General features: G+C 43.0%; 1 protein-coding gene across 1 annotated transcript in view; it reads right to left on the bottom strand.

Moving 5' to 3' along the window:
* DIP2C (disco interacting protein 2 homolog C) overlaps positions 1-16,621 on the bottom strand; it is a 178,441-nt gene that overhangs the window by 46,419 nt on the left and 115,401 nt on the right. Inside the window, exons 23-28 of the mRNA XM_015560308.1 lie at positions 13,882-13,991; positions 11,797-11,877; positions 7,967-8,090; positions 7,341-7,462; positions 6,347-6,458; positions 6,152-6,261 (exon numbers count right to left, since the gene is read on the bottom strand). Coding sequence (XP_015415794.1) covers positions 6,152-6,261; positions 6,347-6,458; positions 7,341-7,462; positions 7,967-8,090; positions 11,797-11,877; positions 13,882-13,991 — 659 coding nt within the window. The remainder of the gene's footprint in view (positions 1-6,151; positions 6,262-6,346; positions 6,459-7,340; positions 7,463-7,966; positions 8,091-11,796; positions 11,878-13,881; positions 13,992-16,621) is intronic.

Genomic DNA, 16,621 nt, shown 5'->3' with positions numbered 1-16,621 from the left:
ATACTCAAAGTGATGGATAGCAAGAACCTACAACCAAGATTACTCTACCCAGCAAAGCTGTCATTTAGAATTGAAGGGCAGATAAAGAGCTTCACAGAGAAGAAAAAGCTAAAGGACCTTATCACCACCAAACCAGTATTATATGAAATGCTGAAGGGTATTCTTTAAGAAGGGTAAGAAGAAGAAAAAGGTAAAGATAAAAATTTTGAACAAATACATATCTATCAATAAGTGAATCTAAAAATCAAGTGACTAAAAAAATCCGATGAACAGAATAAACCGGTGAATATAATAAAATCAGGGGCATAGAAAGGGAGTGGACTGACAATTCTCAAGGGGAAGGGGTTGTGGGGGGTAAGGGAAGAGATTGGACAAAGAGCTTATGCCTATGGACGAGGACAGTGGGGGGTGTGGAGGGGGTAGCGCGAAGGCCTGGGCAGGGGTGGGAACCGAGTGGAGGGGAGCTATGGAGGGAAAAAAGAGGAACATCTGTAATAATCTGAACAATAAAGATTAAAAAAAAGAAGAAGAAGAAAAACTCCCAATTCTTATGAAGGTGTACTTGTACTTGGATAAACAATTAGCCTTCCCAATGCCAAGAACAACAAACTTTAATGCTCTCCTCCCAAAGACACATTGAGAGTGGATAAATGAACATGGAGGGACCGGGGATGCGGTCACCTGTGCTTACTGTTAGGATGTATCTGTGACTGATCTCAGGCAGGACTGACTGAAGTTACAGGAAGTGTCCATGCCCTGGGCACACACCAACTGAAAGTGATCAGGAAAGTGGGAGAGCACACTCCGTGGAAGGAAGAGCCCCATGAGTGCTAAACTATCCTGTGCAGAGGCCACGAGTGATTCATCTAAAGGAAACTGTAGGTGCCCTATGGGAGTCCTCCGTCTGACTGCCTTGATGACACTGAGCAAGTGTGTACCTAGGATCTATAGGACCCTTCAGAGTTTCAAGTACACTTTTAAGCAGGCAGTATTAAAAACTTAAGTTGAACATATAAACAAATACTCATGGGTGTTATACTAAGTCAGGCATTCCATAGTGCCCATTATGGGGAAAACAGTTTACTGGATAAGCTTGCCTCTCTTAACTTTTGGTATCTAATTGAATACTCAAAGACATTCTTGTACAAAACCTGAAATTGAGTCAAAATTTTTTCCTGAAAAAAATGGTGACCTGTGCAATCAGAGGTAGAAGGGCTTTCTCTCTGGAGGAGATAATAAGCCAGATAATTTCAACTCTCTTTATGCCCGTCAGTATTTAAAGCATATGGGTTTTTCATTAAATGATATCACAAATATATTTCATTTCAAGTACTCATCTAACACATTCAGTAGTCCAAAGTTTAAAAAATCTTTTATAAATTTAAGAAAAAGTTTAGTATTCATCTTTCTGAGATTTCTAGGATCTATACTTATATGAAGTGTAATAACCATGAAGTAATAATGTAGATCCTTTTATCTGTTTCAAGCAGAAATAGCTTCATTGAACAAAGATTTAATATTATAGCTTCCATTTCTGTAGATCATGAAAATGTATGATCAAAAGTATGTTTTTCTTTTGGCTATGACAGTAGAAGGCTACTTTCAGTACTACCATATCTACTCTAAATGGTCTGAAAACTAATCTTTACTTTTAAGTTTCTGAGTAATTGTTTCATTTTATATTGCAAATCACCTCAAATTCTATTGAAAAAGCAGAGGAAAGGATTCTGGGAAGATGAAGCAGGAAGCAGCAGGAACTTACATTCCCACCTGGACAACAACTGCAGAGAAGAATATCATATAACTAGTTTGGAATTCTGGGATTTATTAAAGGCTTACAACTTCTAGGGGAGTCTTGGATGGTAACTGCAATTAATTTTGGAGAATTAAGATACTCCTAGGTTCATGAATGTGAGTGGGGTGGGGGGGTTATGGGGGGATAAAGACACATATGTAATACCTTAATAAAGAAAGAAAAAAAGAGATACTCCTAGGTTAAAAAAAGTTGAAGGAGTTTATTACACTTAGATCTGAGTAATCTGAGTAAAGGAAATTCTCAAGAGATCTCTACAGGTTGAAATAGGACACTAGACATAACTCAAAATCATTTGAACAAGTAAAGATCGTAGTAAATGTATCTAAAGGGCAATTATAAAAGCTAGTATAATTTCAACAAGTTTTTTAACTTCAGGTTTAAGTTCCACATTTTTTTCCTATATAATTTAAGAGACCAATGCATTTAAAACATTATAATCATATGTTTGGGGACACACGATGAATAAAGATATACGTTTGTGACATTGACAACTGAAGAAGGTGGGGTAAAGCTCTACAAGAACAGTTTTGTATGTTACTGAAGTTAAGCTGCTATAAACTCAAAATGGGATGTTATAACTTTAGGATGTTAAGTGGAAGTCCCATGGTAGCCTCAAAAAAATAGCTATAGAATATACACAATAGGAAATGAGAAAGGAATTCATATGTTTCACTAGAAAAAATCAACTAAGCACAAAACAAGGAAGTAATATGGGGAATGAGGAACAGAAAAGCTATTAAGACATATGGAAAATTGTAAGATGAAAGAAGTCTCTTCTTATCAGTAATTACTTTAAATATAAGTGGATTAACTCTCTATCTAGACAGAAATTGGCAGAATGGATAAAAAAACTATGATCCCACCATATGCTGCCTACAAGAGATTCATTTTAGAGTAAAAGACACAAATAGTTAGAAAGTAAAAGGATGGATAAAGATATTTCATGCAAATAGTAACCAGAGGTAGCTATATCAGAAAAATAGGCTTTAAATAAAAAAAGGTTTCAAGAGATTAAAAAAAAAAAGGGCAAAAGGGCATTATATATTAATAAGAGGTTTAATACAGCAAGAAGGTATAACAATTATAAACATCTATATACCTGGTAAGAAACCATCAAAGTATATAAAACAAAAATGGACAGAACTGAAGGGAGAAATAGGTAACTCTACAATAATAAGAGACTTCAATACACCACTATCAATAATGGACAGACCAACTAGACATAAGGTAAGTAAAGAAATAGAGGACTTAACACAGTACCACAGTACAACACCAAAACATAAAGACATGGAGGGCAAATAACATGTTACTAAGCAATGAATGGGTCAACAATGAGATCAAGGAAGAAATCAAAAGATACCTTAAAACTAATGAAAATGAGAACACAACAACTCAAAATCTATGGGTCACAGCAAAAGCAGTGTTGAGAGGAAAATTCATAAACAAATTGGACAATCTGGGCAAAATGGACAAATTCCTAGAAACATACAATCTTCCAAAACTGAATCAGGAAGAATCAGAGATTCTGAATAAACTAATTACAGCTAGTGAAATTTAAGCAGTAATTCAAAAACCTCACAACAAACAAAAGTTATGAACTGGATAGCTTCACAGGTGAATTTTACCAAACATTCAAAGAAGAACTAACACCTATCCTTCTCAATTCCAAAAAAAAAAATCAAGAGGCCAGCATTATCTCAATTCCATGTTCAGGTTGCAGGCTCGACCCCCAATAGGGGACGTGCAGGAGGCAGCCAATCAATGTTTCTATCTCTCGCTCTCCTTAGCTCTCTCTGAAACAACAAAATATTTTTTTTAAAAAGAAGGAACACAAAACTTACCAAGACTAAATCACAAGTAATGTGAAATCTGAATGAACGTCTAACTTGTAAAAAGATCAAATCAGAAAAAAAAAAAAAATTCCAACAAAGAAAAGCCCTGTACCTGATGGCTTCCCTGGTGATCCTACCAAATATTCAAGAAAAACTAATACAAATCCTTTCCAAACTTTTACAAAAACATTGAAGAGAAGGGAACATTTCCTAACTCATTCTATGAGGTTAGCATTACTCTGGTACCAAAACCAGACAAAGAGACTAAAAGAAAACTATAGATCAATATGCCTTATGAACACTGGAATATAAACCTCAACATATAATTGAGCATAGTAGAAAATGGAATTCAGCAGCACAATAAAATGCTTATACATTATAACCAGGTGGGCTTATTCCTAGAATGCAAGGATGGCTCAACATATGACAGTCAATGAATGTAATACTTCATATTAAGAGTATGAAGGGAAAAAAATACATCATCATCTCATTTGATGCAGGAAAGTATCTGAAAAAATTTAACATCCTTTCATGATAAAAAACACTCAATAGACTAGGAATAGAAGGAAAGTACCTCACTACAATAAACACAATATATGAAAACCCACAGCAAATATCATACTCAACTGTGAAAGACTGAACTTTTCCTCTAAGATGAGAAACAAGACAAGGATGCCTGCCTTTACCCTTTCCATTTAACATAGTACTGGAAGTTTCAGCCAGAGCAATTAAGTAAGAAAAAATAAATGAAAGGCATCCAAATTGGAAAGGAAGAAATAAAAATATCTCTGTCCATAGATGATATGATCTTATATGTAAAAAGCCCTAAAGGTGTCACAAAATAATTGCTACAAATAATAAATGAATTCAGCAAATTACCAGGGAAAAAGTCAACATGCAAAAGTCAGTTGCATTTCTATACACTAAATGAAAAATCTGAAAAGTTAATTAAAACAGTTCTCATTACAATAGCATAAAGAATAAAATACTTAGGAATTAACTTAATCAATGAGGTGAGAGATTTATATAATTCACACTATAGACCATTCCTGAAATAAATTAAAGAAGACATAAATAAATGGAAACATATGCTATAGTCACAGATACTACCCAGTACTTCCTCAAAACAATACCGATTCAGTGCAATTTCTATAAAAAATTTCAATGTTTTTTTTGCAGAAATAAAAAAAAAAGCTCATTGTAAAATTCATATAGAATCTCAGTAAAACCTGAATAGCCAAAACATTCTGGAAAAAGAACAAAGCTGGAGGTTCCATACTTCCTGATTTCAAAACTTACTACAAAGCTACAATAATCAAAACAGTGTGGTACTGGCATAAAGACAGACACTTAAAACAATGGAATAAAATAGCCCCCAAACAAACCCTTTTATATATGGTCAAACAATTTCCACAAGTGTGCCAAGACCACACTCATTGGGTAAAGGACAGTTTCTTTAACAAATGGTTCTGGGACAACTGGATATCCACATGTAAAAGAATAAAGCTGGATTCTTACCTATCCCTGGATACAAAATTAACACAAAATGGATCAAAGACATAAATGTGAAACAATAAAATTCCTAGACAAAAGAATGGGACAAAATCTTTCTGACATTGGATTTGGCAATGTTTTCTTTGATATGACAAGAAAGACACAAACACCACCAACAACAAAAAAATAGACAACGTTGAACTCAACAAAAATTTAAAATTTTGTGCATCAAAATATACTGTCTGTCTACAGAGTAAAAAAAAAAAAAAGTCAACCCAAAGAACAGGAGAAAAACTTTTTAAATCTCATATAGGATTAATATCCAAAACATATAGAGAAAATAAAACTCAACAAAAAAAAGACTTGTTTAAATGGGCAAAGGACTTGAATAGACATCTCTGCAAAGAAGATACACAAATGGCCAATAATTGCATGAAAAGATGCTCACTGTCATTAATCATTAGGAAAATACAAATCAAAAATATAATGAGATATAACCTCACCTATTAAGATGCCCCCTTTTAAATTATGCAAACTCAGCAGTCAGACCCCAGAGGGAGATAAGAGGGGAAGGGCTTCCTGAGGCTACAGGGAAGTTAACAGCATCTCGCTAAGGGCGTCCCTGAGCCTGGAGGGCCCTACATCAGAGGGCAGACATAGGCAAAGGGGTCCCTGCAGCTGCACAGAGCGGTCCAGCGAGTGATAAGGAATCCCTTAAAGAGCAAGAAGCTCTCATGCAGTTTTACAACAGAAAGAATGTTTGGATTTGAGAAGCAGGAGGAAAGAAAAACCTACGCAGTTTTTCAGTAGGGTGAGTCAGGCAGTGTTTACATTTTTTTAAAAAGTTGGAACATTTGGAAAGAAGCAGTCAGCTTAGGTTACTACTGAAGTGTCCACACATTTTATAGCTTGAATGAAACACTATCTACACCTCATTCTACGTTTCACGCAGAACACAAATGGCCATCACTGCGGGGGCTCACTGCACCCTGGGCAGACCAACCCTCACCTTCACTCCAGCTAGCATCCCAGTCGTGGACACACTGAAATCCAGGTAAGCCAGCGTGTCCGGGTTGGAGGGTTTGTAGATCTGGGCCGGCCGCTTCTTTGGCAAATCATCTGGAGAGCAAAGCGAAGCTATTAGCACAGCTGACCTAATGGGAGAGCAGAGAAGGAACTGTGCCTAGCGAGCTCGAGGACTGACCTGTGTCCAGTATGGGGGGCCACGCCCTGACATCCACGGCCGCAGCTGCCTCCCTGGACCGTAACAATTTACAGATCAGTTGTGTTGTCATTAAACAGGCCGAGCGACTCACCTGAGAGTCAGAGAACAGAATGGATGAAGGAAGGTCAACCGCAGGGGAACCCTCACTGCACACGTGTGTGCGCTGTGTGTAGAGGCTGTGTGGCTTTCAGAGCAGGCTGCACTACCAGGGACACGGCTCCTTGTGAGGAGCTAGCGTTGGCCAGCAGAGGTACGAGGGAGCCAAGAGTCGGACCACAAAGCGCCACGCAGAGCACGTGGGCACTGAGGTCCCTGAACGTGTCCATAGCTGAGTGGGATCCACTGTTAAGATTGGACTCAGAAAGGAGCTTCTAACCTCACTATTGACACCATTAGCCCTTCTACTGGAAATGCCACATATGTCCACAAAAACCCCGTATTTTCTAACAGGAATAATGACCATGAAAATACTCCAACATAGTGACAAAAAAGTATTTGTGGGGCCCCCAAACTAACGTCCCCTGTGGTTCCTCCTCCAAAGGGCAAAAGCTTTCCTGGTCCTCTTAAACTCCCCCTGACACAAAAAAATTAAAATAAATCTATGCTTTCAAATAGGACATTTATAAACCATGACAAAAGAAGTATAAAAAATGGGCGAGTTTTTTACTGGATCTGGTTTGCTGGGGCAGTGCCTGTAGGGATGCCCTCTCTGGGGGGGGGGGGGCGCTGCTCTCTCTAGGTATCGAGGCAGGGCTGTCCTCTAGCCCCTAATTCCATGCAAAGTTGGGCTCTTGCTTCCAGCACTCGATGGGAGCTCCCTGAGGGCAGAGGCCCATGCTGCCCCAACACTTGGGTTGAAGACTCCCATGTAATCCCACAGCCAGCCCCTTCCCCGAAGGCCCAGCTCTGGTGTAGAGCCCGACACTCAGGGCCAGGGCAGGAGGAAGCGCCCAGACATGCCAGGCGGTGTTACCTCCACAATCATCTTCACGGTAGGCAGCGTCGTTGCTATGTTCTGTGGGTGTGGGGGGCGGACGGTAATTGGCACACAGCCTGCGTACAGGCAACCGTAAAAAGCTGCGATAAGGTCTATTCCTACACAAGAAGAAAATGAGAAGTTTTTGCTTGAAACAAATCAAACCATTTAATGGCTGCCATCCCTATCAGCAGAAATACTAGCCTGGAAAAGTCGGAAGGTTAAGTGGGCGACGAACACCTTAAACACGTTCTTTTCTCTTCCCGGGGGTTATGTTAAGTGTCAGCACTAACTTCAACTTGGCCTGTTCTTTTAGGCAAGAGATGCTAAGGCAGCCCTTAAATTTAATTCCTGTAATTTCTGTCTAAGGAATTTCTCAACTTAACTACTAGTGATTAAATAAATGCCTCAGAGCTCTAATAAACAAGTTTAAATATGAGAGTCTTTGTGAAATACCGCTTCATTCATGCCCCTAAAAGTCCTATAGCATGCAGCGTAGCCCCCGGCCAGTGGCAGGGACTAGACGAGTAAGCAATTCTCGGTGACAATACCGCAACTCCAGCCATCAAGCCCCCACAGGTGCCACAAGCTGTCTCCTGCAGCTGCTGGCCCTGCCTTTTTACCTGGTGGGTAGACGAGAGCCACATGGTCCCCATCTTGCAGGCGCCCTCTCTCCATCAGCATCACGGCTATCTTCTCCGCTCGCTTATGCAGCTGGACACACGTCAGCGAGTTTGCTATTGTACCCTGTGTGCAGAAGCTTTAGTGAGATACAGTGAATATACCGTACAACGCACTTATTTAAAATGGACAATTAGGTATCTGTTAGCACATTCACCGTTGTGCCACCACCACAGTCAGTTTTAGAATGTGTTCATCACCCCCTCCAGTCCTGGAACCAGCAGCAATCACTCTCCTCCCGTCCTGCTAGCCAGGAAGTACAGCCCCTAAGCAGCATCTGGATATACTTGTGCTCATAAGAAATATTTTAAAAAATAATTACTTGACCTGACATAGGAAAACCTTTAACAAATATCAACCTAGTGGTTCTGGGTCTTAAGTGTAACTGCCATGGGCAGTAAGATTAGTATCAAACCTGTAGGACTTGTGCTATGGAAAGTAAGACTAATTGAAAATGTTTATTGAGAAAAACCACATCAAGCCCTGGCCAGTGTGGCTCAGTTGGTTGGAGTGTTGTCCATGCTCTGAAAGGTCATTCAATTCCCAGTCAGGGCACATACCCAGGGTTTGGGTTTGGACCCATTTGAGGCAACCTACTGATGTTTCTCACACGGATGTTTCTCTCTCTCACCCTTACCCTACCTCTTGCTCTTAAAAAAAATCAATAAAATTTTTTTTTTTTTAAAGGAAAGAAAAACCATATCAAAGTCAAGGAGGTCAGCCCTAGCCGGTGCTCAGTGGTTAGAGCGTCAGACCACAGACAGAAGGGTCGAGGGTTTGATTCCAGTTAAGGGCATGTACCCCAGTTGCAGGCTCAATTCTCAGCCTCAGTAGGGGTGCATGCAGGAAGCAACCAGTTGATGTGTGTCTCTCACATCCATGTTTCTGTCTCTTCCCCAAACTGGAGGCGAAGGACCATCCCTGCCCCCGGATGCTCCCACGTCTGCTGTCCTGGAAAAAAGCTGGCCCTGCACTCCAGACCCGAACGGGGACCAGCGGTGCCGCTGGTGGGGGGCAGGCGGGCTCATCGTTCTGTGCCTGCCTCGCTAGACCTTCCTGTTACTGGGACCCCAGGGCTATGGCTTCTGATCTCTAGCAGCAGGCGTCCTTGGTCTGTGCTGTTGGACTTCTGGAGCTGGTCTTCTCCCCACTTTTCGGAGGGCAATGCTGACCCCTGTGAATAACCCCCTTTGTTGTCACGGCGGAAGCATAAAGATTTGAGGGGCACAGGTGACTCCATCCAGCAATTAAAAGTTTCTGAAATGCATTTGACTCTGGTTCATGAAAACTCCCGTGATCGGTACCACAAAAGGTTAACTTAATTGGCATTCAGTCCCTCATGTTGAGGAACCTGTTTTCACATGTGGCCTGCCATGTCACAGGGTTTACAGGGATGGACAGGTGAGCCTGGTCACATGTGGAGTCAGCACATGGGGTGACTGGGGACCAACCAAAATTATTCTCAAAAATCCCCCTAGGAGGTGCCCCATTGGAAAGAGGCTACTTCACGGTAAGTCCAACATGGTGTTCCCTCTCCTTGCTTCCCCAGCATGCAGGTTGGACATGGCGTGACTCCACCACCCATGAGCCCACCTGGGACACAGGTCACATCTGGTCCCAGAATGTCCATCACCACTTGTTCCGTGGGGTCTCAACCTAACCTTTTACCCCTGGAGAAACAGCACTGGCTCGCAGTTACACATTTCATTCCCCAAAGTGTCCATCATGAAGGAAAACATGACATGTTATGGGCGAGGGGTCCACGAAGTAGTAGCTGTTTACCCTCAGGTCAGTGGTCATCTCCATCAAAGGGAAAAGCCGGGGCTTCCACATGGAAACCTACTTCTAAAGAAGATGGTTCTAGTACAAGTTCTTCCCAGAGAACGCAGGCTGACTTCCCTAAAAGTGGTCTTGGGTACTGTCCTGACAGAATGGGAATGCAGAGCCACCCACTGCCCGGTCCCTGACCTGCAGATCACACATCTCAGTGTCAGTGTCTGCATACCTGCCACTGTTTTAACGTTTTACATTAAATGAAATAACACCTAAAAAATTGAAGAAAAAAGAAAAAGCCAAATAGGATTTATAGTTTAAAATTTTAAAGAAGCTGCTACAAGTAAAAAGAAAAGCTAAGAGTTGGCTTATGTTTCCATTAAAAAAATAAAATAACAGCGTCGGCCTGCAGACCAAGGGGTTGTGGGTTAGATTCTGGTGAAGGCACATGCCTTGGTTGGCAGCAGGTTCAATTCCCGGTCCTGGTTGGGGCAGTGTGGGAGGCAACTAATCAATGTCTCTCTTTCACATGGATGTTTCTCTCTCTCCCCTCTCCCTTCCACTCTCTTTGAAGATCAATGGAAAAAATCTCCTCCTCCTCCAGTGAAGATTTTAAAAAAAATAAATAAATTTAAAAAAATAACAGGTGGTCTTTTGCACGTAAACAAGATCCAAGTATGTGAATGTAAGTTTTCCGTGATTTGCCATGAACTGCGTCCTCACTTCCTATAAATCTTGTAAACAACTCTTATCCTGTCCAGGGCACTGCCGTGTAGGACAGAGATGCAGCCGGCAGGAAGCCTCACTCAGGCAGGAACCAATGGTTCCCCATCTTAAATGAGCCGTGATCAAGGAGCAGAGTTCTCAGTTAACAAACTACGACGCCATGGAGGGTGTTGGGGACGGGGTCGGGTTGGGAGGCAAGCGCTGGCGATATGGTGGCCATGTGTTGGAATGGCGATGTTTTGGATATATTAAGCAAAATTCTTAAATTTCATTAGTTTCTTTTGTCCTTTTTAAGTATTACCTTTAGAAAATATAAAATTACATGTGAGGCTTGCGTTATATTTCTATTGGACAATGTTGAACTGGCAGCGTGATGTAAGTGGAAATTACACTGATAACAATGACAGCAATGATACTCCTGACCTTGGGGCAGGTTGAGTGTCATGATAAGGGTGCCTACGTGCTGGGGAGAGTGGGATGGACGCAGATGCTTGAGCCATTGCCACCCTGTGAATGGTCAGGATGTAGCTGCATCCACATCAGAGGTCCCAGGAAACAGTGGGCTGCGTCTCAAGGAACTCTGCCCAGGGCCCACCCTTTCTCCATGCTCATGGCTTTGACCTCCAGCTCGCCCCACCCGACTTCCTGTTATTTCTAATAAAGCTCCTTTTAGGGTCTGAGACATTCCCAGTAAACATGTTTTCCCAAAAGACCAAGTGTCTAGCTTCAGCAAGTGATTAAACATGGGGTCAGGGGACGGGAACACACGTCACAAAATAAAGGTAAACTTTAATTTTACTTGAAAAGCTAAAGTAAAATTAAAACTTTAATCAAAGTATTTTCATTATAAAATAGAAATGGTTTTCATTCTAAGAATGAAAGTCTATAATTAAAACATAACTTCTTACTTACAAAAAAGTAGTTCAGTAATAAAATAAGGATGTAAATATCCCATAGATCTGTAATTGCTCTTGGTTGCAGAAATCATTCATTACTCATTTTGGGGAGAAATATTGCAAAAATTTGCTAGAATATGAGAGAGATGCATAAACCCTTATATTTAAAAGCAATCCTTCTCCCCCCAAAAATATAAATAAAAATAAATCAGAAAAACAAAGAAACAAAAAAATAAAAAAGAAATCCTTCTTAATTGAAAAAGTCTCAGTAAAAATTGCAACAAATAACTAAAAGGAAATCACATAAGACAGAAGGGACAGGATGGGGTCAGCAAGGTGACAAAGAGCAGAGGGCGCGGCCCCCGGGAGCAGCTCACCCTGCAGTTGAGCAGCGTGTACAGGACGTGGTCGGGGGTGGTCTGGGCCCTCCACTGCAGGACCTCTGACAGGAACAGGAACTGGAACAAAGAACAGACATTAGGGCCGGGCCCCTGGACTGGGGGTTCATCTCAACATTTCAATGGGTCTAGTCCAGTGATGGAGAACCTTTTGAGCTCGGCGTGTCAGCATTTTGAAAAACCCTAACTTACCTCTGGTGCCATGTCACATACAGAAAGTTTTTGATATTTGCAACCATAGTGAAACAAAGATTTATATTTTTATATGTATTTTATATACTTAAATGCCATTTAACAAAGAAAAATCAACCAAAAAACGAGTTCACGTGTCACCTCTGACACGCGTGTCATAGGTTCGCCATCACTGGTCTAGTCTGTCTGAGTGCTTTTGGAGTGTGTCTCCACAGAGGAATGAGGACGCCCTGACAGATATGGTCGACAGAACACGCAGGTGCTCAGAGCTCTGCCGTGACTGGGTTCAGACGTGGAGAAGTTCTCTGACACTTGCCCAAGGTGGGAGCACTGCACCCTCGGCCCCACAGATGGAGCAGCTGACACAGACTCCTCTCCAGGGCGTCCTGAAGATGCCATCTGATTTCTGGGTGGCAGGGCGGTCAGCTCTGTCCTGATGTAACAGGGGCTCTCTCGGGTACTTGTTCAGAATGGCCACGCCTATGTCATCCAAGAGCACCACAAATCCCAGAGGCCACGCGCATCGTGCTGACTCAGCCCTCCGGTCAGGATCCAGGAAGCACCAGGTCTGCACTGTCCTCGTTACTAACAGAGGTGCCGGAAGGAGAAACACCACAGCCACTGCTTTCAACCTCACTACGTATGTTGCCAAATTCCCAGTATTTCAAATGGTTGATTTTGTCAGATTTCCTGGTAGCCATACACGCGGGACCACCTTTTGGTGACTCTTAAGAGTTGTCAAGGCTGCCCCGGCCAGGTGGCTCGGTTGGTTGGAGTGTCGTCCTGCACACCAAAAAAGGTTGCTGTTGTGCACGGGAAGGCAACCAATGGCGGTTCCTCTCTCTCTCTCACCAATTAACACATTCTTGCGTGAGGATTAAAAAAGCAAGCTCTCCAGGCTGAACAGTCATAAAGGGACTTGAAGCCACATCGGAAGGTGTCTGTGGTGGAGTGAGCCGAAGGCTCCTGCTCTGTTCCTAAGGCTGCTCTAAGGAGGTCTGGCTCCCAAATCCGGGTTTGAACAAATGTTTTCTTGCATTTGTACAATCAAAGGACTAAAGCAGTGGTTCTCAACCTGTGGGTCGAAGGACCTTTTCACAGGGGTCGCCTAAAACCATCGGAAAACACATATATAATTACATATTGTTTTTGTGATTAATCACTATGCTTTAATTATGTTCAATTTGTAACAATGAAATTGGGGGTCACCACCACATGAGGAACTGTATTAAAGGGTCGTGGCATTAGGAAGGTTGAGAACCACTGGACTAAAGCTTTGCTATAAGGTCACTGTGAGGCAGTTTAGTGCCCAGTCAGGGCTGGTGGGAAACTAGGAACAAGTGCTCAGGATTCTAGGACCAAACAGGGCCACCCAGACCCTGGCCCCGGGCCTGCCAGTCCTGGGACTGTCACCCACCCTTCTGAGCCACTGGGACACGTTCTACAGCACTGCGCCCCCTCAGAAACACATTTCCTTATTCTTTTGTTGTTGTTGTTAATGCTCGCCTGGAGGATATTTTTCTTGTTGGTTTTTTTTAGAGAAAGTGGATGGGAGGGTTGGAGGGAGAAGAGGGAGAGAGAGGAACATTGATATGAGAGAGAAACATCGTTTGGTTGCTTCCCGCATGGGTCCCGATCAGGGTGAGGGATCCAACCTGCAACCCTGGTATGGGCCCTTAACGGGGAATTGAACCCACGACCTTTTGGTGCTTGGACTGACACTCTAACTACTGAGTCAAACCAGCCAGGGCATAAGCACATTTTCTTATAAAATTATATGGGTGTTTCTTGCAGAATCGAGGCGGGTAGGAAGTGGATTCAGCATCAGGGTGATGGGCGGGGACCCAGCGAAGGCAGCCCCTCTGCTCTCACCTTCCGGGCCTGGTCGTTGTCCTCTATCTGACCCAGGTCTCTGCCGCTGGCCTGCGCAATCCTCTTCCCAGAGACCAGGTTCCCCACCATCACGGAGGCAGGGCCAATTTCTGGAAAGAAACAGTGGCACATGCGTGAGGGAAACACATGTGAAATTCCCCAAAACGTGACTGCCCACCTTGGTAAAGAGCTCACTCTGGGGAAATCCTCTTAGAGATGTGGCTTTGACAAGCAATTTTACTACAGTAGGGCCTCAGCGAGGTCATGATGATGATGACAGCAAGTCTAACCTCGATGAAGGGTAGAGAGAAATACCGTGATCACAAATCCCCCAGTGCCGCGAAGCTCACTGCCTTGACCTTCCAGTTAGGGGGAAGCTTTTGTGTGAAGTGTCCTCACATTAGTGATTATAAAAAACAGTGCACAAGAGAAATATGGAATCTGAAGCATGCGTATTCCACTGAACAGTGAGACTCCTGGCTTGTGAGTCTGGCTCCAGGTGCGATTACACACCCGAGAGCTGACTGAACAAACCTCGTCTTTAATAAATGCCTCTTGGGACAGACTGAGGGAGTAACACTGTTGGAGGATGTGACACAGTCACTTGTCCACGCATGTCTTCAACAGAAAGGGTTAGGTTCTGTCAGGCCCACAGACACGGGGAATAAACCAAAAGGCTGCTGTACGGTCCAAGTTCCCTTCACGCACCTGTTACCATCTCCATCACCAGGCTCTTTTCATAGTTTATGACACATTTCAGAAGAGAAATGCAGAAACAATCTATTCTGACAGCTTTCCTTTTATTTTCTAATTAAAAAAAAAAAGGTTTCCTAAAGAGCTGGAGTATCGCTTTCAAATTTTCTGACCTAAAGAAACCCTCGATTACCTCCGTTTTCTGAAAATGCTACTGTTCATGGTTTCTTTTCATTAAACACACGCATATAAATCAAGACACACACACTTACTAGAAAAAGGTTACGAGTTCCAGGAGAACGTGCCAGTGTGACTGAGAGTGCATGTGCGTGTGTGTGAGCACATGTGACAGAGCATGAGTGTGAGCATGCAGGTGTGTGAGAGAGCGTGAGGAAGGAGGAAGAAGGAGAGGGAAGAAAGAAAGAAAAGGGGAGAGATATATACCAAAAGGAGTTTGGTAAAGGAATTTAAAGTAACAAAGATGGCATCAGCGTTTAATCCTCGGTTTGATAAAATTCAGGTTGAAGGCCACTATGAGTCCTAATCTTGTTAAACTTTTGCTGAAGGCCAAGCTACAGGCTTAGAAATCTGGGTATATGTTGCATCATTTATTGTGCCTGAATGGCCGCACTGAAGAAGAAAGTCAGGCAATGTGGTGCGTGTTGAAAGGAAGGGCACTGCTGTGCGGCTGGAGTGAGGGAGCTGCTGCCCAGAGACAGCGCCCTCGTCTGCAGCCTTGCCGAGCGTGCTTCACTGGTTTCCCAGCTTCAGTTCCTGCGGCAAAGCACCAGCGTTCTTCCCAGCTGTGGAGACTGGGCAGGACAGTTCTCCGAAGAAGCCAGCTTGGAAACAGGCGTACACCGAAGGCTTCTCCATAATTTTTAAAGGATTCAAACTATGGTCGGAAAAGCAGCATTCTGAGGGGTAGCACGATTCCAAGGTGCCTATTTAGGGCTTCTCTCCCTGAGTCCAGGCTCACCTCGCTGAGGATTTATTTCTCTGGCTGCAAAGCTTGGACCTTACGTGTCTCTTTCCCCACACAGACTTGAGTTGATATGTGCCTAATGTTTCTGGGAGACAGGTAGCTCTCCTGCTGCTTTTATTTACAGAATTCATCCTTTGCGGAGAACAGAGGCTCTCTTCCTTGTTGACTGAAGGGGGCGTGTGCTAAACACTCCTACATCCTTACCTCATCCCTCAGAATGCGAAAATATAAGATTGAGATGAACCACGCTCCCCCTTACAGATTTACAAATCCACAAGCCAGCAACTCCTTCTCCGCGTTGCTGAATGCCTGCCCTCCAATACCTGACCGACCGGTTTCTGCGGGGGACAGGGCAGGTGTCTGTGAGGGCAGCATTTCTCCCCCTGGCCATTCCTCAGGCCTCCTCCAGCCGTTCTGATAAAATACATCCAGGGGACGTTAGAGCTGGAAGCTGCTTTTATCATTTTGTTGCTCGCCTAACTGATGGGTTCAAGGTCTTCTAACAGTTTTGCACTCAAGGCACTGGTGCAGCAATAGCGTTGTTAGCTGAGTAAGTACAAATTCATCCAGTTAAAAGGCAATTAGGTTGTCTACAAAGATCTATATCTTAGGAGCTCTGTTTCAAGCATCCAGCAAAACCCTCACCCATAAAGGGCCTCACCAAATGTGCACTCTGGCAGCTGAGTACTCATTTGGAGTCATAAATGTTTATTCCAAAGGCACCATGGAAATCATCTAGTCCTTTTCCCTCCCTGAATTCATGGAAATGGAGGCCTCAGGGAAACGTCACCTGTCAAAGGGACATCACAGATCACCAACTGAGCTAGGAATGGCAACAGGCCTCTCACAGCTACCTTTAGTGTTTGCTAAAAAACTGCTTTTTTTTTTGAAGAGACAGACTTACCTAACCTCTCAATATTTAACAAGAACAGATGGCACACCAAATATCAATACAAAATTCTTACCCTACATTTATCAGTGCCCATAAGCTCTATTTACCATGCTGTAGTGTTAGAGCGGACCCAGATCTCCCTGGTCACCTTTACTGCGCCTCCCCCGCCG

The sequence above is a fragment of the Myotis davidii genome, unplaced genomic scaffold (genome assembly GCF_000327345.1).
Source record: "Myotis davidii unplaced genomic scaffold, ASM32734v1 scaffold194, whole genome shotgun sequence".
Taxonomy (NCBI): Eukaryota; Metazoa; Chordata; class Mammalia; order Chiroptera; family Vespertilionidae; genus Myotis; species Myotis davidii.
The sequence above is the reverse complement of the archived record's forward strand: the minus strand, read 5'-3'. Positions and strand labels throughout refer to the sequence as shown.